Source organism: Anoplopoma fimbria, chromosome 5, assembly GCF_027596085.1.
Source record: "Anoplopoma fimbria isolate UVic2021 breed Golden Eagle Sablefish chromosome 5, Afim_UVic_2022, whole genome shotgun sequence".
NCBI lineage: Eukaryota > Metazoa > Chordata > Actinopteri > Perciformes > Anoplopomatidae > Anoplopoma > Anoplopoma fimbria.
The window spans coordinates 1269333-1290362 of record NC_072453.1 but is presented as its reverse complement, the minus strand read 5'-3'; the positions used below and the strand labels follow the sequence as shown (position 1 = coordinate 1290362).

General features: G+C 40.9%; 2 protein-coding genes across 2 annotated transcripts in view; both read left to right on the top strand.

The window, feature by feature from the left end:
- myo15b (myosin XVB) overlaps positions 1 to 11062 on the top strand; it is a 55026-nt gene extending 43964 nt beyond the window's left edge. The window contains exons 49-65 of the mRNA XM_054599446.1: positions 615 to 756; positions 879 to 990; positions 1103 to 1421; positions 1526 to 1589; positions 2572 to 2644; positions 2734 to 2810; positions 2942 to 3018; positions 4606 to 4736; positions 4897 to 4991; positions 5127 to 5204; positions 6520 to 6616; positions 7588 to 7736; positions 7846 to 7976; positions 9632 to 9765; positions 10270 to 10403; positions 10653 to 10793; positions 10976 to 11062. Coding sequence (XP_054455421.1) covers positions 615 to 756; positions 879 to 990; positions 1103 to 1421; positions 1526 to 1589; positions 2572 to 2644; positions 2734 to 2810; positions 2942 to 3018; positions 4606 to 4736; positions 4897 to 4991; positions 5127 to 5204; positions 6520 to 6616; positions 7588 to 7736; positions 7846 to 7976; positions 9632 to 9765; positions 10270 to 10403; positions 10653 to 10793; positions 10976 to 11062 — 2041 coding nt within the window. The remainder of the gene's footprint in view (positions 1 to 614; positions 757 to 878; positions 991 to 1102; positions 1422 to 1525; positions 1590 to 2571; positions 2645 to 2733; positions 2811 to 2941; positions 3019 to 4605; positions 4737 to 4896; positions 4992 to 5126; positions 5205 to 6519; positions 6617 to 7587; positions 7737 to 7845; positions 7977 to 9631; positions 9766 to 10269; positions 10404 to 10652; positions 10794 to 10975) is intronic.
- A 4470-nt stretch (positions 11063 to 15532) lies between these two features.
- Positions 15533 to 21030, top strand: part of tmem94 (transmembrane protein 94) — a 30711-nt gene continuing 25213 nt past the window's right edge. The window contains exon 1 of the mRNA XM_054598868.1: positions 15533 to 15597. Coding sequence (XP_054454843.1) covers positions 15574 to 15597 — 24 coding nt within the window. The 5' untranslated portion in view covers positions 15533 to 15573. The remainder of the gene's footprint in view (positions 15598 to 21030) is intronic.

Here is a 21030-nt window from a genome sequence, read left to right as displayed (position 1 = left end):
CCGAAAAACATTCTAGTTTGTGCATGTGAATCCACAAAGGGACTGCGTTTACAACGGGAGAACCCCTGTCTTACTTACCTTCCCAGAGTGCACACTGATGGGATGTGAAATGGGCAATTTCGGGAGTCAGGTGTGCCAAAGATTCCCTGGCATCTAAAGGGATGCTTTGGAATATTTGTAGTCGGGTTCTAAGTTAGCGATAGTCAGCGTATTACCTGCAGTAGGTGGAGTTTGGAGAAACAGACAGGAGTTCTTGGGGTTCAGCTGTTCACAAACAACATTTTCACTGCAGTAAAAAAATTGTTTGCTCTCCCGTTTAGTGTACTCAAAGGGAGGCACACAGCTGTATTAACAGGGCAGTCTAGCAGCAATCTAACAGCACCATGAATTATATACAACCATTAACAAAAATTTACAAAAAATCTATTTGTTTATCCATTTTTAGGATGATGATGTCATAAAATATGACTACAGACTTTTAAAGTTTCATTTGAAAACCTCACTAGAAACTTTGAACGTAAAAAAAAAGGCATTTGGTGCAGCCCTACTATCTGATTTCGTCACTTACAGCCTCTGTTTCTTGCACAGAATGTTAACTCACTGTATGAATACAGTTTTGCAGAGTTGCTGTCAGTTGACCTCCAGGGTTCAGACAGAGTTGAACTGGAGTTGACGAGGGAAAAGTTGGTGATGCAGTCATCTAGAGCTCCGCAGATCACCGCCATGATCCGGTTATTCCTCCAGGAGCTCATCAGGGTACCTCTTTGGTCTTAAATCATCATCATTCATCGTTATCTTTCATTTTAATGCTTTGGGGCGTGTTATGGTCATGTGATGCACATATCACCATCCTGGACATCTCTCTCGCTTCCCTCTAGGACTCAGGCCACGTCGTAGCCCTGAAGAGTTTTGCAACAGATGACAAAAGTCTGCTCAGCTTCAGCAAGGGTGACATCATCAAACTGCTGCCAATGGAAGTACTTCAGACAGGTGAGATCATACTAGTTTTTAAGGGTCAGATATGCCTTATCTTGCTCATTGTTCAATGAATATCTTAATCTCCTTCTCATCAAAAAAACATATTTGTGTGTGTTTCCACCAGGCTGGCGTTTTGGCACCATGGGAGGGCGCTCTGGTCTTTTCCCGGATGACCTCACCCAGCCATCAGCTGCACCGGACTACCACGGTCTGCACCTCGACCAAAGAGATGAAAGGAGGAAAAGCAGAAGGGGTGCTACACCCGTCGGTCCACCCGAGGGCCCGTCTACAGGTCCCATTGGTAGACGCATTGGCAGGTTGGATTCAGAGCAGCGATCCAAAGAGGCTTCGGGCCGGAGATCCGTCCAAGGCTCAATAGAGGGATCAGTCCACGAGCTGGAGATCCTCTCGGGCATGGCTGAGTTCGCCACAAAGTATTTCCGGTATGATAAAAGGCTTATGGCGATTTTTTGGGTTTATGTTCGGATGGTTTGGGTTCATGACTTGTCGTGGCTAATTTTGTGCTACCATTATTTGTTCATTAAAGAGTGGGGACCACAGGTCTGCCAGCAAGTGCAAGGAATTTTGCAGAGGTGGTTCAACACACAGAAGTAAGACTTTACAATCCCTCTAACATCATCTCTCATGGTTTGTACTTACTCATGCTGCAGTTATCATACATGGACACATCTGTATCCATGCATAATATGTCTATATATAAGTTGTCTTGTCCTGAAATAAGTGGTGAAGGAAATAATGTATTTTAACCAAAGCAGTCGCTTTGGACCTGCTCATAGTACAACTCATAGTACAGTTTGTAGATGTGTCCCAGGCTTTTTATAATGTTATTCACAAAATTTTGTCAAACATGCATGAACTAGTTTTCTGGCCACTTGGGGGTAGTGAAAGTAAGCTTTAAACACAGCATATCAAGTTGATGTAAAAAATTATTTTATATATGTAGCCTGTACGTAAGCACGTGGGATCTATAATAGCGTTGCAGTATAGGGCCTGCTACTTTTAATTGCGCAGCGCAACCCCCAGTAGACAAATAAGAATAGCAGTGCATTTTATTGAAAACATTTGAATAAATGAGTAAGCTGAAATCAGCTGCCTTCTGTTGCTGGAGAAGATGCCATGAGAATGAGCCAAAACAGTAAAAAAAAAACAAAAAAAACGCTGATGGATCTCTTAGTATGTGAGATTAAGTGTGGACAGACAGATAGATACACACATGCATAAACATACACAACCAACACATGATCCCCCAACAGACTGATGTCTGGCAGAGAAAATGAGAAATTAGTTATATAAAAAGGTCAGAGGTCATAACTGACATCTAAAAGTGATATTGGTACCTGTTTATATATAAAAAAGTTTTATTTATAAGGTTATGCTGCCTAAGTTGCCGAGATATTTGACATCACTAGTTGAGATCAAAGGGAACAAAAATGTTGCCAGATGACTGAATTGTCTTTTTAGGATGAGTAAATGTGTCAGTTGTTCTCAGGTCGCTCTTGTAGTAGAGATCTTGATGTTAGTCTTCATGAGTAAATCCGACTCTACTAACAGCATTGGATTTGGTTCCTCCAGGCTCCCATACAGGAGTCCCTCATTTTCTACAATGATCCTGAAATCAACGAGTTGTCTGTCCAGTGCTTCATGAGTGAGTGCATCCATCAAACCATACTGATACACACTGAGACCACTGGTACTCTGTTCCTCCTTCACTGTTCCTTTAATCTGTCCCTCCAGACCTGATGCAGTTCATGGGTGACATGCCAATGACGAACACTAACACCCAGTCAGACTGCTTGAACCACATCATACTGGTCAGTGCTCTTTCCAGCAGTGTAATCTAATGGTCTGCATTTATGTAGCGCTTTTGAGACTCTGCATGAGTTTGACGGACCTCAAATAGACTTCTATGGGATTTAAAGAAGAGTTTCTCTCATGTGTTCAGTTAGGGAAGGAAAAGGAGCTACTGAGAGATGAAATCTACTGCCAGGTCATCAAGCAAACCACCAACAACCCAACAAAGTGAGTGTCACATTTGTTACGTGTGTTTTGTAACATTCTCAATTCATACTTTTACTAGAGATGCACCCATTCCGATTATCTTAACCGACCACTTTGTTGCTGCATTGAAAAGGTTTACGCTTAAATTGTATTTTATGTTAATTTTTAAGATGCTTTACCAAGTTGCTGGTTCAAAATTCATTATCTTAATGATAAATAACAATTCAGTAAAATTGATATCTATGTATATATTTGTGACATTTTGTTTTACAGTGATAAGAAAGCAATGTTTAAGTCAAGCCTGCCACATAAAAGACTGATCTTGATCACTTCCACACAGTGAAGCATTCATTAAACACCGTTATCGGATCAGTTTTCGATATTGCCCGATACTCAAAGCCCAAAAATTGCTCTCAGTATCAAGACTAAAAAAATCTTAACGGTGCATCCCTAGTTATTAGAAAGGGTCAACATCCTGGTCTTAAAAGTAAAGCCAATGCAGAAGTGCCTTAAACCTGCATTCTTTCTAATTGCCACTAGGGGGCGACTCCTCTGGTTCCAAAAAAAGTCTGAGTGTGAAGAAGTCTATGAAAAATGAATCTACTTCTCACTTGATTTATTCCCTCAGTATACATTGTAAACATGAGTTTATGTTCTCAATCTCTAGTTTCAAGTCTTCTTCAATACAGCACGATGTTCATTTAGTAAATTATGATCCATTTAGAGTCAAATAGACCATAAAGCAGGGTATGCTTTAGGGTGGGGCTACCTTTTTATTGACAGGTCGCTACCACGGCGTTGTCAGGTCTGGGAGATGTCCTTGTTTTCATATGGGAACTTTAAGCCTTTCACAGTGAGCTCACAGTTCATGAAAGTAATTTTTTTACATTTTGATCACTTTAAAGCAGTGGTTCTTAACCTTATTGGAGGTACTGAACCCTGCGAGCTTCATCAGTGCATTCACCGAACCCTTCGTAATTGGAAAAATAAAATATGATTTCTTCAAAACATAGGTATATATTTTATTAGTGCACAAAATGAACCATGCATCAGTTGCACACAAAATCACTGTGTGCAAAGAACAAAACCAACAAAACATGAATTTCACACAAAAACATAACTCAGTGAATATTTACTGCAAATCAATGTGACTTTTGCTGTTGCCTTTCAGAAATGCGCGGCTTCATCTTGGCAAGTGCCACTCTCATATCATTTTCGCAGCAAAGTCTGTTCCTTTTCTTAGTTTTCATGTCCACCATCCTCGAAAAGGATTGCTCACAAAGATACGTTGTAACAAACGGTGTGAGTATCTCAAGGGCTTTCTTGGCAATACGAGAGTATGACATGCAACAACGGTTCCAAGGTCAGATCAAAACCCTGGATGTTGTAGTTACATAGCAAGGCGCTCCTACAGAACTTCTCTATAACATTCATTACAGAACTTGGCTATAATAATTTTTATTTTCTCTAAGTCCAACATGTACAGTTAAAGAGTAACAAAGTGAACCCAGCCACTGTTTCCAGAGGTTTTTTCTTTCTGTAATTTAGCATTTTAAGGAGGATTAAAATGCAAAAATTGTATTTGCCCTGTTTGCGTTGTCTTCACAGGTCCATCTGCACCCTCGGCTGGCGGCTGCTCCAGCTGATGACCGGGTTCTTCCCGTGCTCTGGTACTCTGCAGCCGTACGTCACAAGTCACCTATACTACATCTCTCAGGACTACGAGCACCCATACCAAGGTAGGAGGAACACACACAAAAATGCATACACAGTACCACAAAAAATGCATATCAATACAAATCATTGTCATGTTTAAACAATGCCAGCAACATATTCAGATGTATATAATGTATCTTTCAGTGCACACACTGTCTGTAACAAACACATATGTGTCCTCAGAGCTGGCGTGCGTGTGTCAGGATAACCTCAAGCGATCTCTCAGCTTTGGCGGCCGCCGTAACATCCCCTCACACACTGAGATGGAGGCCATACTGGCAAGTTAACCCATAAACTAGAGCACTAGAACTAGAGCGTGTCTTTCATGGTGTATTTTTCAACTGTTACATTCCCTTCACATTCTGCATTTACAGCTGAACTGATTTTTTTGAGTGTGTCTTGGCTTTCTGCAGGCTGGCAAAACTTCTCGACGTATTCCCATCCAGCTACCAGGAGGAGTGGACTTCCCCATCAAGATACGCAGCTTCAGTGTAAGATTTATCTGTGTCCTCGTAAAGATAGAAATACTATGAAAGTTGCTTAGTGGCACATGAAGCAAAAAAGTTAGACTTATGAGTTAGATGAAAACACCTGGATCTTCCAGTGATCTCCTGCATCCATGGGGGTCTATAGAGCAAGTAAACTAGTGTTTCCTTTAACCCCGCCTCCCAGCCCTGGGTCCAGCCTCTTTCTTAGGCTCATTCACATGAACAGAGGAAGGATCATGACTCTGGAATTTTGCATTTTACAAGACCTTAAGATTTAAATAAGGAGTATTTAAGTGTTTCTACTGGGAAGTTGCATTACCTAAAAAAAGTTTTCTATTAATTTTAACAATATACATAGATACAGGAACAAGGATTCTGAGACTAATAAAAAGGACACACTTAACACCTAACTTAAAGGTACGGCATTGGAACACTCCCACAGAGCTTGGAGAAAAGTGCCCATTTCTTTTTTACATTTCCAACATTTAAGCATTAACATGCATTAAGCCCAATTGATACATTTTCAGGGGTGTAAAATAATATCTATCCGCACGCTTGGTCTGCATGTATTATATGTTGTAGAATAGCTTCCAGCCTCATAGCCAAAATCTTTGTTCAACTTTTGCAGTTAACATTAATCAAACTAACAGGTCTATAATTTCCTTGATCGGTGGGGTCTGTACCTCTTTGAACAATTCGGTATATCAGAATGAGAATGATTCTTCGTGCAGAGGTGTCAGGATGGGAGCCAATTTATGGACATACTTAATATATATATTCTGAGGGAAAACCATCTAACCCAGGTGATTTTCCAGGCTTCATTAACAGTTTTGACCTCCTTCACTGTTATTTGACTTTTATTCCCTTTGTATTTGTCACCAATTTCCCTAATTTCATTTTTGACTGCTAGTATAATAATAATAATAATTAAGCCTTTATTAGTCCCACAATGGGGAAATTATTTCTCTGCATTTAACCCATCCCGGAGGAGCAGTGGGCTGCAATGAAGCGCCCGGGGAGCAACTTGGGGTTAGGTGTCTTCCTCAAGGACACCTCGGCATGTTGCCGGTAGAGGGGTTTGAACCACCAACCTTGTGGTTACGGGAGAAGCGCTCTACCTCATGTGCCACAGTCTCTTTTTCTTGTAATTCTATGGTTAATAGTTTTCAAGATTTTTTCCCTGCTCTCATAGCAATTACTTTTTTAGTCTGAATAGCTTTAGAGTAAGATTAATTTAAACCTACCTGTCTTAAAACAAAACCTCATTTTTTGTAAATTATCCATATACCTGTTGTTGTATTTTGTGTCTTCCTTCTAGATGGCAGCAGATGTGGTAAGAGAGTTCTGTGAAGAGATGAGCATCTCAAATCTCACAGAAATCAAAGAGTTCTCCATCCTTGCCAACCGAAATCAGGGTAAATCAGACTAATACTGTTTCTAATTGATATCCAGTATAGAAACCACAGTTTGCCGGTGTTTGGACTTGAAATATGCTTTTTTTTTTTTACTAGTCGTGTTTAAGATGCTGATCTCCTGTTTGCTTTACCAGTAGATGCTGTGCCTTTTCTACTTTGATACAAGTACAATTCTGATGCATTTAAAATTAAAAAGATTATTTTGTCAGTCAAATTTAAAGGGACAGGCCACCCAAATTACATATTTTCTCACTAAGCTCTTGTATTAGGATCTGAAGATGTTCCGATAAAAAAAAAAATCTCCCCGATACCGATTCTGATACCTGACCTTGTGTGTCAGTTCACACAGTGTACAGGTCTGATCCCGGTGCGTGAAAAATTAAATAATAATTTTATATATATATGTATAAATAATAAACAGAGACTAAATGCCATCCAACAATTTTTAGGGTTAGACCTTTTTATTCAAAAAAATAAATCACAGTCCACAGTGGTTGTAAAGGCGTAACCTGTTAAAGTTACTTTAATAGAACATAGAACTTTAATTAAACAATTTTGGAACTTGAACTTTGCTGCTTTATTTTGCAGGAATATTTTAATACATTTATTTTTAAATGTAAGAATTTTATTTCAATGTTTTTATGCTCCTGTCTTGTCCTTTCAGGTAAAAAAGTTTTTATTTGTCATTGTATGACAGGGTTGCAAAACAAAGTTTAGCTTGTATATTCCCAGTTTGCTAATTAGGAAAGAAAACGAACAAGAACAAACTAAATTATATATATATATTATAACAACAACAACAAACAACAAAGAAAACTACAACAACAAAAATATATATATTATATCACATAGGGGATGTGATCACAGAAATTTATCCTGCCAGAATTAATCGGCCAGATGTTTATTGCCACATTAGATGCAAGTAAAAAGTGCCCGATTAACAGATCAACGTCCTGTTCCTCCTCCGTCAGATGGGATGGTGCGTCCCCTTCACGGCGAGGAGTATCTGTTCGACTTCCTGCTGGACAACGGCACCATCTTCTTTTCCCTCAAAAGACTGATCTGGAGGAACCCTCTGTCCTACAACAGTGACCTCTACGTGGAGTTCCACTATCAGCAGGTGACAGCTTCAGTTCAGACATTCAGGAGAAGCAGTGGTGCATTGTCTAGCCGCTGGTTGAGGATCCATCTCATTTTTATCTTTACTGTATCTCTGTGTTGGTGTGTAGCTCCTGTCCGACTACCTCAGTGGGCGGCTGATGCTTCCTCCTGCTGCAGGTGGTTCCTCATCAGTCCAGCAGATAGCGGAGCTGTCAGCCCTGCAGCATCTGGCTCAGGGACTGAGGGATCAGCCCTCACTGTGAGTCTCACACGCACGACGTTCATGATAATACAATGCTGATCTGTTTAGTAACGGGTAATTGTGGAAAGCTCAATGGAACAAAACATTCCAACACAAACGAATCACTGAAATGTTACTTAAATACACATATTCCTCTGTGGCTGCTTACAACTCTTCAGATGTATAGACGGTGTCGTCTTTGATTCCTCCACTAAAATATAATAAAGACATCAGTCACAAAGATAGCTTTTTTAGATCCAGGAGGCAACCTCTCAAAGCAATGCGACAGAGAAGTCAATTCGGACGTATCTAAAACTTGTATTCTCTCCACTATCCAGCAGGGGGCGACTCCTCTGATTGTAAAAAGAAGTCTGATTGTATAGAAGACTATGAGAAAATGACTCTACTTCTCTCTTGATTTATTCCCTCAGTAAACATTATAAACATAAGTTTATGGTCTCAATCTCTAGTTTAAAGTCTTTTTCAATACAGCATGATGTTCATTTAGTAAATGATGGTTCATTTAGAGTCAAAGGGTTGGCTAACTGTGATTGAAATGTCCCTGCCGCTAACAGAGCTGTATGCGGCATCACTACGTCACTCCTTCGCATTCTAAATATGGCAACTACCGTTTATTAGCAGCAACAAAAAAAACATGGCAACAGCTGTAATTCAAGATTAGTAGCCAAAAGGCTTCAAAAAACGGCAGTCCACATTATAAAGGGTCATCACACTTTGAGAGCCCCTCAGTTTTTGTTGTGGCTCCCAAGCTTGTAAACACCGGGGACGAGACGAGGTGCCTCACATTTTTTTTGTACACTACAGTGTACGCTTTGAATACGTCTGTTCCAGAAAACATGATTGGTTGATGCCTTTATTCGGAGATTAAAAGCTCAGAAAAATCAACCTAGTTTTAAAAAATTATTTATTACTTTTTTTGCCCCTTTTATTTGCATTTGGGTGACAAAAACAAGGGTTCGAAGAAACTTTATTGATATAAAGCAAAAAGCTTAAAAGGGTGGGTAATTTCTTTACTTATAGATAATGGCTCATATGGAGCTGGCTCATGTACACTTTGACCAATCAGAGCGAGGCTCCGATTCTCCGTTCTTATTGGCTGTGGGACTGTCCGGTCACCTTGGCTGGTAGTCAAGTCAACGGCTGTTTTCTCCAAAATTGCCCACCCTAGCTTTAAGATAATGGTATGGAGCTGGAGTCAAGTCTTGGTTAGCCTACCTTAGCTTAAAGACTGAATGCACGTTCGGTGGGGGGAAAGGGCAGGGAGAGGCCGCGCGACGGAATTCAAAAATACACCGACCAACGCCTCCAACCTAACTGTGAGGTTGACTCCAACGCCTCCAACCTAACAAGACTCCAAGACTCCAGTTAGCAGCTCCCAGACACAGTTCCTGTCTGATACCAATAAATAGCTTCAGGTTGTGTATGAATTCAACAAATAATATACATGTTAATTACTCAGCTTTAGTATTGGTAGGTGTAGTTTTTCACTTTGAACAGAACAAGGCTAGCTGTTTCTCTATCCTTTCAGTCCTTACGCGAAGCTAAGCTAACCACATCTTAACTTAACAAGTTGACTACTAGGCCGAACTCTTAAAGTCTTCTTAATGTCAGTATGTGTACATTAACACTTGTTGGTTGTATGTCTCTACAAGGCCAGAGATGAAGGAGTACCTTCCATCACAGGACGGACTCAGCAGCAGAGTGGAGGAGATCCACTCCTTCTGTCTGGGTCAGATAGCTGCGATGCACTCCCTCAGCCCTCTGGACGCCAAAATACAGTTCCTTGGTGGGTAGTTTCTCCTCTCCTCTCTTCTCTTCTTCTTCTCTTCTTCTTCTCTCTTTTATTCTTCTTGGTGTTCTTCTTCCTTTTCTCTCTCCTTTTCTTATTTTCTCTCTTCTCCCCCTTCTCTTCTCCGCTCTTCTCTCTTATCCCTCTTCTCTTTTATCACGTCTCCCTCATCGTTTCTTCTCCTTTTTCTCTCTTCTCTTCCTCTTCTCCTCTCTTTTCTTCCTCTTTTTCTTTTCTTCTTTTTCTTCTCCACCATCTTCTCTCTTCTCTTCTCCCTCTTCTCACTTCTTTTCCTTCTCTTTTTCCTTTATTTCTCTTTTTTTTTCTTCTTCTCCTTTCTTCTCTCCTTCTTTTCCTCTCTTCTCACCTTTTTGTCATCTTCCCTGCTCTTCCTTCTTCTTCTTCTTCTTCTTCTTCTTCTTCTTCTTCTTCTTCTTCTTCTTCTTCTTCTTCTTCTTCTCGAGATAATAATGGTATTTATCTGGATCCTCTGTCTTTCAGAGATTCTGACCACCATGCCTCTGTTTGGCTCCAACACTTTCTTGGCCCAGAAGGTCAGTCAGCGTGGCTGTCCCTCTCCCTGCATGGTCAGCATCAGCCAGGAGGGGGTGCTGTTCCTCCACCCCAAAACACAGGTAACCCAGCCGCCACAGTACTGAAACAGTCTCCTACCAATCACTACTCTAGCGTCACCTTCTGTGGCAGAGTAAATTGTATTATGATAAATATTTTATTTCTATCAGTATTAAATATTTATACATACTGGAGTCATACTTGGGTCAAGCTTTTTGTTTAATTTTTTCAAGGATTTTAGTCCTTTTTTTTGTCCTACAAAAAAGCCAGTATCGGCCATCTAAATGATTCTTGTTTGTTTTTGTCTGCAGGAGAGAGTGTTTCTGATTCCTCTGACAGACGTGCAGTCCATGCGCACCATCCGCCCCAAGAGACAGTGCAAAGGGCCAGCTATGGACATCAATTACAACAATCAGGGCCGACCCAAAAAAGTCACTATTCAACTCAGACAGGTAGCGACTCTCGGCTGTGGCCTCACAATTCATTCTTTATTTTTGTTGTACTTTTGGCTACGTCTCCTTGGATTCATGACATCTAATTGGTGGTAATGTGGAACGAGACATTAGAGAAATTAAATGCACTTGTCAAATATATAATCTATTGGTAATAATAATCCTCTGGATCTCTCTTACAGGCTAAGGAATTGTGCCACATCCTTGCTATGATAATGGAAGAATCGATCCGACCATCAGTCACCAGCTCCATGTCAAATCACCAGTAGACACACACACACACACACACACACACACACACACACACACACACACACACACACACACACACACACACACACACACACACACACACACAGTATTGAACATTGTTGTTAATCACAGACTTTTTGTGTTTAACCTTTTTTTGTTAATTTATCTGTTTTTCTGTGTAACTTAATAGACAGTGTGTCATTGATGAAATGGACTAAATAGTAACATGATTATGCAATAATCCGTCCTCTGATCAGAGCAGTGCACGTATCAGCTCTTTTCCTGTCAGGCAACATCAAACTGGAGTCATTATCCAATTATTGCATCAATAAACCCAATGCCTTTAAAATTATTGCTTTTTGAGGGTTGAAATTCTGTGACGTAATTTTTTAAATGTAGCATTCGTTAATCATTGTTGGAAGTAAATGTTTTGATGATGTCATGTAATATAAGTGGAGCAATAAAGAAATATGTTGATTGAGTCAATATCATTTGTTTGTTTTTTATTAAATATATTTTCTTTCAAGGAGGCTTCCACAGGCATACATTTTATTCCAGTTTATAGAATTTCCAGTAAGAACGGTTTGGGTTTTAAATAGATTATGAGTTTCACTGTTTATAAAGCACTGAACTTGAACGTGGTTCGGGTCTTAGCTTCAATGCGAAAAGCTTTTTAGTCTGCTCCGTTTTTAACTAAACTCTGGAGCGTTTTGTCCAATTTTGGGCTGGTGTGAAAGCTGTCAATGGAACCCTGGTGTGGACCAAACAACCGAACAGAGAACTCTTGAAAAGGGGGTCTTTGCCAAAACTGTCCTATGCAGGAGTTACCTGTCAGTCTGTATAACTTCCTGTTTACTTTGGTGTCAGGTTAACATGAGTTGGAGGGGACTGAATTGGACTTCTGCAGAAGTCTCATGTTTGCTTGACATCAGGTCTGAGGTGACTAAACAGAATATGCTGAATAAAATGCACAAAAATAGTGATGTTTAAAAAAACGGAGCCAAACCTTTTGGAAGTTGTGGAATCCTTCCAGCTAGCCCTCAAGACTCCCTGGGGTGAGCACTTATTGCTAAATGCAACAGAGAAAAACTTCCAGTCTGGTTTGGAATTATTGAAAAGTGATACAAATTCAAGTAGTATAAACGTTTGTGCCTGATTGATTTTATTTATTGTATTTAAACTGTATTATTGGTGTAGATATACCATAATGAATCCATAACGTGGATTATAATGCACAATTAATGTTGCATTTGGAAAACTTGATTTTGTATGGTACAGTTTTTATATTTCATGTCCAAGAACGCAGAGTGAGCTTCACGTTAGTAGAATATAACAATATATTTCACACAAATTAAAAACATACCCATGTTATTCTGTGGGGGGCATAGGTCCCATCTTCCATCAGAAGGTATTGATTTATACGATGGAGTGCAGTTACACTGTGGAGGCAGTGCCAGGCAACTGGACCCTCAGCTTCTATTGACGCAGCTCTGACTGCAGGGAGGACGCAGCCTGGAGGTAACAGGAGAGCAATCGCATGTGTGTGTGTGTGTGTGTGTGTGTGTGTGTGTGTGTGTGTGTGTGTGTGTGTGTGTGTGTGTGTGTGTGTGTGTGTGTGTGTGTGTGTGTGTGTGTGTGTAGTGGCAAGGCCATTCAAACCAAGTGTACAACTGCTAAATTAAGCTGTCCCAAATGGCTTTATTATTTACTTATGGTTCACAGCTTATGTTACCATGTTGTTATAACATCTACCATGTGTGATTCTATTGACTATTAAAGCAGTTAAAAGGGCATCATTTTTAAATAAACCTTCTACAGTAACAAACGTTTTAAAAAAGCCATTAATAAAGTATCATAGTAATGTTAATATTGTAAAAACATTAAATCAAAAATAGTTGGGGATGGGGGGGCATACACATTTATGTTTATGAAAGAGGTTATCCAACACGTTTTTTTGATAGTGAGATATGTGTAGGTATTCAAATATGTTTTTAATTGTGAGTCTCCACTGCATTGCAGTGTCAGCAGTTATTTGTACCTCCACAGGGATTTGTGTCTTTCTCTAGTTTGCAGTCAGCTCTGTCTGGAGTCTCTGATGTTTTACTGAGGACGTACTCTCATACATTTTAACTTGCTGTTAAAGAGTAAATAATAAAGCTGGTTAAAAACTGAACTCTTTACTAGTTTACATTAGAGCCTCTTCTGCCTGTAAATGTATCCAGTATTAGCACACCGAATCAGATGAGGAGGAAGTATTCAGACCCTTTGCTTAAGAAAAAATAGCAAAAAAAATAATGTTAAAGTACAAATAAAATAATTTACTCAGTGAAAGTTCAAGTGTGTCAAAAAAACATGTATTTTTCATAATCTTTTCATACATTCACTCGCACTCAGGTTTACTTGCATTGTTTTATTCAGTCAAACGGGACATTAGGATTAACAGACAAGTTAAACAGGAAGTACGGTATAGTTCACTAGCATTCAGTTGTCTAAGAACATCTGTAATAGTTGTAGTTACAGCTAATATATGTTATTTTGACATCATTATCAAGTCATTGTTGTTATAAATATATTTACTCAATTATTATTATGAATTACTTTGAGGGTCACAAAATCGCAAGCTACTCCTCAGTAAAGATTTGAGGTTTCCTATTTCAAAATAAAACCGTAAACAAGCTCAGGCCATATAGCTCCTCCTATTCTGGCCTCAGCCAATCAGGAGGACAGAGAATCCCAGCACCGTCCAATCACAACACACTATTCCTCCTTCACGGCGCAACGCTCCCCAACATGGCTGCTGCATTACAGTAAAGGCTCAGAAGTGCATTCGTATTCGGGAGAAAAAACATAACTCAACAAAAGATATCAATAGAGACCTGAAAAGTACGAGGTGAGTTCGCAGACTAACATCCTACATCAACGAGCTGTGTTGTTATTGCGAATACTGCAACAGTGTATGTCCTGTTAGCTCGAGGTGGCTTGTTTTGTTAGCATATGCCTTTGAAATCAGGGGAAGAGGACGTCGGATATATGCAGCGGACGGTAACATCAACTCGTTTACGCTGAATGCTTTCTTTTTCATCACTGCTACGCTCCTTTCGAAACAAACATGTCTCACAATATGTTGTCCACATGACGTTTAACATGAAGCTAACGTTAATGACGTTCTTCTGGGGAGCACGAGCTGTCATTGGTCCTTTTGATGTAACCGGCTAACTGTTCACGCTTTGCTTCTCTTTTAATAACCAAAAGTAGTTTTACCAAAACAATAACAACGCTATTAGTGGCCAGTAATGTGAGCAATTGACATTTAATATATATTTAAGCTAATGCGTGGACGTTATGAATTTTAAATGTGTTTCCACCTGTCTGACGTCAGCTAATCATTTTAAGTTGATGTCAAACAAATAATATATCATTTATTTCCCAAACAACCTGTAGGGAGGAAAAAACAAATCAATTCAAACTCGTTGAGCTCGACTGACTGGGGATTAGCTTGCTAAATGTACTTAGCTAGGTTAGTAGTATATTTGGGACCTTACTTTGATAAACAGGTTCAGTGGCAGCGCTGACATTGGGTGCCGGTTTGAGGGTTCCTGGTTATTTGGATGCTGGCTCACTTTCATGACTTGCTGGTACACCTGACTTTGCCTGCTCACCTCCACTCCTTCTGACCCCGTCAGCAGGTCTGCTTTGGGGGGTTTAATCTTCCTCGAACAGTAGTAATAGTCAATACACCCTCTCACCTTTCAGTCTGACTGGCTATTTTCTCCTCTGTTTGGCTGAGCACTGTCAACTCTTTGCCCAATGGAGACTGCTGACTCTGGAGAGCCGCAGGTTTTTTTTGTTTGTTTTCCAGAGGAAGCTGCTTATGTGGTCAGAGCGATGGGCGAGCCTGGTGTCAGTAGATCCAGGGGGCCTTGGTCTGCTTTATAATAGATCTATTATGCTAACATCTGGATGCTCTAGTCTGCACCACACAATATGACAGCGCTGGAGCCAACTAAGCAACTAGAAACTTGATGATATCTAACAACCAATGTCGACCATTTGCAATGTAATGTGTAATGTGTAATGTAGAATTCCAGTTAGACCTGCGTTTTTAATTGATTCTCGTTGTATGTCATTTATCCACAGACCTCTACATGAATGTTATGAGGAGGACCCCTGTGCTGCACCTGAGCAACAATTAATCCTCCCAAAAAAACCAACCAAATCCCACAGTTCCCTGCTGGTCCCTGCAGGTGTGGACGTGCATCCCCTGTCACACTGGCAGAAGAGGCAGGGCAGGAGGTGTTGCCAGGTGGAGGACCGAGGCTGCACCCGCCTGCCTTCTTCTCCATCTTCCTCCGTCCCGATCCGAATAACTTCCCCTGCAGCTTCCACAGCAGCGGGCTCAGAGGGATCCGGTCGAGAGCCCCAACTGTGCGGCGTCCAGATTTGGACATCACGGAGCGGCGCTGACGGGGCTCTGCCAGGTGGCGTTGGCTGGTTGAGGAGCAGAGCATGTTGAGTGGCTGCGGTTGCCATGGAGCTGCAGGATAAGAAGCGGGTGAGTTCGATCGCTCAGTTAAGCACCTGACTGTGGTGTCTTACTGTCCCCCGGGCTGGAGAGCTGTTTACTGAATAGATTGGGCCCCAGGGATTGAGACTGCCCTGAGGGGAGTGTTTAACTATGCTGCGGTGTCTTCTATCTTCAAAGTTTTTTGTGGAACACGCTCTTGTGATTTGCATTTCTCATATATTTTTCAATGCCTCCTCGCGATACGTCCCAGTTACCCCATTCTTGTGAACAAATTGCTTCAAATTTGGCATAAATGTCCCAGTAGAGTCCTGGATGTTCTGACTAGATGTTAGTGGTCAAAGGTGGATGGAACTGCAACATGAGCGGTTGGCTGAGGCACAAGACCACGAGGAAGTAATTCTAGTTTTTGCTTCCTTTTTTTTTTTTTTTGCTCCACATTGCGAAATAAAGCCTCACTCTCATTGTCCTTGATCATTTTTTCGGTCACTTCAGTTTAACCCACCTGAAATGATCAAACTTCTTTAGTTAAACATAGATTGTGTGGAGAGGCATTTCACAACTGCATGGGAGCGGAAACCCTGCTTCCACCGACCTGTTGCTCAAGAGTCTCAAAGAAAAGCTTTCCACCTCTTCTATCTCGGCGTTCCCACCCATGTGCTGCATTCTGTTATATAATCATTAGCTTACTGTAACAATACAGTCAGAAGCATGTAGCCGCTGTCCTTCTAGAGGAGACATGAATGTCAAAGATGACTTAGGGGTTGACCTTTTTGTTCTTTACATTACTTGGTGGCATGGTGTTGATTGATACGGTGAATATTTCAGTTGTATGATTTCATATTTGTACTTAAAAAATTAATTGTGAACGGATTAGTGATAGAAGTGTCATAAACTCAACAGCTTTGGACCAATAGTGCCTTCTAGTGGTTCTTATTGATTGTGTTAGAGAGAATGCTCAATTGAGTGACCAGGACTTACAATGTTTATGAAAACCCCAAATTACAAAGGTTGTGTTATTGCTGTGTAATCTGTTATAGACAATTATTAATTGATTGTCAGCTTGTCTTGCTCATCTTAATTGTCAACTCATATTTGATGGTTCCAGCTTCTCAAATGTTACAAATTGACATGTTAAACACGATAGTTAATTGAGTACCTTTTTGTTTTTTTCGTACGTTGGTCTGACAGAACAAGTTAAAGATAACTTTGGGATCCAATTGGTATTTTTCATTATTGTCGACATTTCCGTGCTGACATCACATACGCTGATTGCCTTTAAGGAAAATTGAAATTTATGTGATGCAACAAACTATAGCAAACTAACTTTAAGTGCTCGCCCATACAGATTTTAAACCCAATCAATTGACAGTACCAGTATCAGTCAGTACACAAATTTAATGACCTCTGGGGAAAAAATAAAAATGTTTTGGCGAATACAATTTTGACTGAAGAAAAACTGGTGTGTGTGTGCATATATACATTGATTTGCCAGTTTATTAGATCCCCTAGCTAAAATGAATGCAGTCCAACCCACATTGCTGCCGTGAATCCTCCTTACATGACTATAATTTTTGGTTTTGATGAAACTGTTCTAGAGAGGTATTGATTTATCGCTGATCATTTTGAATGATGCGGATTGTGCTGCCGTTGAACTGTTAGGGTTAGGGTTTCTTTTATTTTGTCCACCCCATTTATGTGAGTTAGGGCGGGCTCAATAACAGAAACGCCTCTGTGCATAAAGCAATACAGTCCAATGATATGTGAGCAGTTTGGTCCGACGCAGTGCGCAAATGTAGACATCAGTTTGATGATTTTCTATATATTTTGCATTCATTTTCTATATCAGAAAAAAGTCAGCATTTTTTGCACTTCTGGTTCCCTCGTCTCGAAGTCATTGTTTTTTCGAACAGGTCTTCGGTTAGATACCTGAATTAAGGTCTGTGATTGTACCACGTAAATACCTCTCATGTTTCATAAGAGTAAGGTGCTAATAAGTGGCTAAATGAGACTACAAACCAACATGGCGCCGGACCTTGGTCCCGCCTTTAGCTTAGCAGTGGTGATGTTTCAAACTGTTGTTTGCCACAGTTTATATTCTGCAAAAATCCAGAATCCGATAGAAGAATCCCATTGACTTTTTGTCGAGGGAACCAGCTCGATGCTAACTTCCTGGTTGGCGTACAAAAACATGTCATCCCTGCAGCACTCTATTCTCCCTGTCGCTTCTCTCTGTGCACCCCTACATCATTGCAAAATATGCTAAGCTGTCAAGAGTGGAAAGTAGCGTAACCAGGGGTATACAGGCCAGACTCTCATTGTTCCTCGCATCAAAAGAACCCCACACACATACACACATTCACATAATGTCTGGCCTATTTCAACCCCCCACCCTCCCTCTGTAGTCTGTTTTTTTTTTGCTTAGTTTCCCAGCCAGCTGCTGAACTGAGTTGAACTGCATGAGGCTCAGTCGATGCCAGAGAGGCACCCAGACTCGGTGCTTTTGAATCGGAGCCCAGCTGGCAGCGTGCACCGACGCTGGGCTCCGTTGTCTGCGGCCCCTGGTGACGAGGGAAAATCAGGGTGAGGTCCTGCCGCATCCCCAGCTCTCTCCTGACTGTAGACACGAGCGGGCTCCACTCAGGATCTTCATTCACACCTTGAGAACTAGTCTCTGAGACCGTAACGATTCTCGTCACGTAAGCGCGGCTGTCGCTGGATATTGCCCTCGTAGCCCAGCAGCAGTGATGCAGATTTCAGTGGAGCAGAGCAGAGCAGGGCCGTCATGGTGTTGAGAATGGGAGAAGGGATCTTCCTCAGGAAGAAGAGCAGTGTAAGTTGTCTTGCTCGTTTCCGTGTAGCTTGAACACATTCTCGTCAGCGAAGCTAAACAAATGCAGCGAGACTGGTTGGATCCTTGTTTGGGTGAGTGACAGTGTCAGTCAGATGTCGTGTAGTGTCAGTATTAGTGTTTGCATGTTTGTTTATTGCTCTTGATTTGTTAGTTGGCATCTAGGGTTAATCTGGATCCTTCCCAGGTCGTAGGCATGCCCAGTTCTTCTCAAGCCGTTCGGGCTCCTCTAGTCTCTGCATGTTTACGTCTGTCTGGAGGATTTCTGTTGAGGCTTTGTTACTCTGGGGAAATGGGAAGTTATTTATAGCTCGCCTGTGTGGGATGCAGAGCTTGAAAGCTGAACCCTGTGTGTATGTACGTGTGTGAGTTTCATATTTGTGTACATCTTACTGTACTCGATGCGCAGGCACACACATCCTCCCAGTGTCATGGAGAGTGGAAGAGGTTGCTTTCCCACCGACTTCAGATGTGGCTCTGTTTCCCTTTCTCTGTTATAAACACAGCCTCTTCTCTTTTACGCAGTGTAAAGGATTGTGAAGGCAATGGCGTCAGTGTCGCTTGATTAATCAATAAGTCAATGATCAGAAAAGTAATATACAGCGATTTTGATCACTGATTTGATATTTAAGCCCATTTAGGGAAGGAAGGAAAATGTGCACAACATTCTGTGGTTCCAACTTCTCAATGTGAGGATTTGCTGCTCGTATCTGTTTATCCAGGTGGAAATCTCTGGTTCAGCCGAGTGAATCCAATGCCAAAGTGTCTTAAAACTTGCATTCTCTCTACTGACCAGCAGGGGGTAGACTCATCTGATCGCAAAAAGAAGTCCGATTGTATAGAAGTCTATGAGAAAATGACTCTACTTCTCACTGGATTTATTATTTATTTATAAGCAGGGTATACTTTAGGGCGGGCTTTCTGTGATTGACAGGTCGATGTCGCTACCAGACACATATACGGTGTCTCTATGTCACTCCTCCGCATTCCAATTATGGTAACTTCTGTTCATTGGTTGCAAAAAACATGGCGACGGCCATAATCCAAGTTGGCGACGGCAAAATTGCAGAACTCAAAACATCAGTCCACAAACCAATGTCTGACCTCAGGTTTTAAGGCACTTCCTTGGCTTCACTCGGCCGAACCGGAGGCTTCTGCCTGGTCTTTACACAGACCCGTCTTGTTTACCATGCTTTGTGGGTGTCTTTTTTGCCGTATCATCACCATTCATATTTATACAACCAATGTGTTTATAATTTAAGTGTTTACACAAGCACAAAGTGCCTCATAGATAAAGCCTCTTCATTTTGCTGTCAACGTGAACCAGATTAGTGCATTTAACTTTAAAATGTACCAAAGTGAGTGATCATGTTTAATTATCTCAATATTGACCAACATAATTGTATTTTGTTTTTTGCCATAATGGAGCAGCCCAAGAATGGCTTCTGTCAGAGTCCCAGGTCATGGAGCAATGCTGCTAAAGTTTTATGTAAATTATTTTATGTAAATTATTTTATGTAAATGTTTTTATTATTGAAGGACTTAATCTGATATCATGGCCCAATCCCTTTGTCCACACTCAGACTCACAGACTTTGATGCACGTTCCCGTAAAGTCAGTGAAGGTTTAGGCCTCGCTTTCAGACATTTTGAGCCCTTTTCTAAACGCTTTCTGTAGGTCAGCATTTCTGCAGACTTTGCCTGAGGAAATTACCCACAAGTCATTGCAATGTGACATTTAACACGGGTAGGGCTGTAAAGTCCTAGTCGACTGGTCGACTTATTGGTCGATACGTTCTGGGTCGACCAAAATTCTGATTGGTCGATTTTTTGCCGTGTTAATTTCATAAAGTCGTCATCAGGAGGAAAGTACCAAGTGCTAATGGGGGTGTTTTCAGAGCCCTGTTTCACAGAAAACAGCCTGTCTTCAGAGAACACCCCCCTTGTTTTCACTATTTTGGATTAGCCCAACCCACTAGAGACGGGTAGATTGAAGAAGGTCCATGTTATTCAACGTCCGGTGGTTTAATTGCTGAATATTTATTTTTATTTTGAGCGTTTCATTTAAGTTTCATTTGAGTCCTCCTCCTCTACCATCCATGTCAAAGACATCGGCAGTGTGGCAGAATTTTTCCAAAATAGATGGCGGGAAAAAAGTTGAATGTAAAATTTGCAAACAACAGTTTGCAAATCACAGCTCGACTACAAACATGGCGTATCATCTAAAAACGGTAATATTTCAATATTATAGCCTATTAATATCATATTAAACATATTTCAATATTTTAGTCTAATAATCGTTTATTCGTTTTATAACTGCGCAACAACGGCAGGATCCCTCCGATACACCCAGACCACGCTGGATGTTAAGCCTCCTCTATCATCCAAACACAAACATGATATCACAGAAGGAATTGTCAATTTTATTGCTCAGGATATGAGGCCCATTGGTGTCGTGGAAGGCCAAGGTTTTAAGAACCTGTTAAAAGTTTTGGAACCTGGATATTCAGTGCCAGCACGCCAGACAATCATGCATGCACTAACCGCAAAATACGAGGGACTCAAAGAGTAAAAGTTTCAGAGTTAATACAACACAGCGAGGCACTGAGCTTG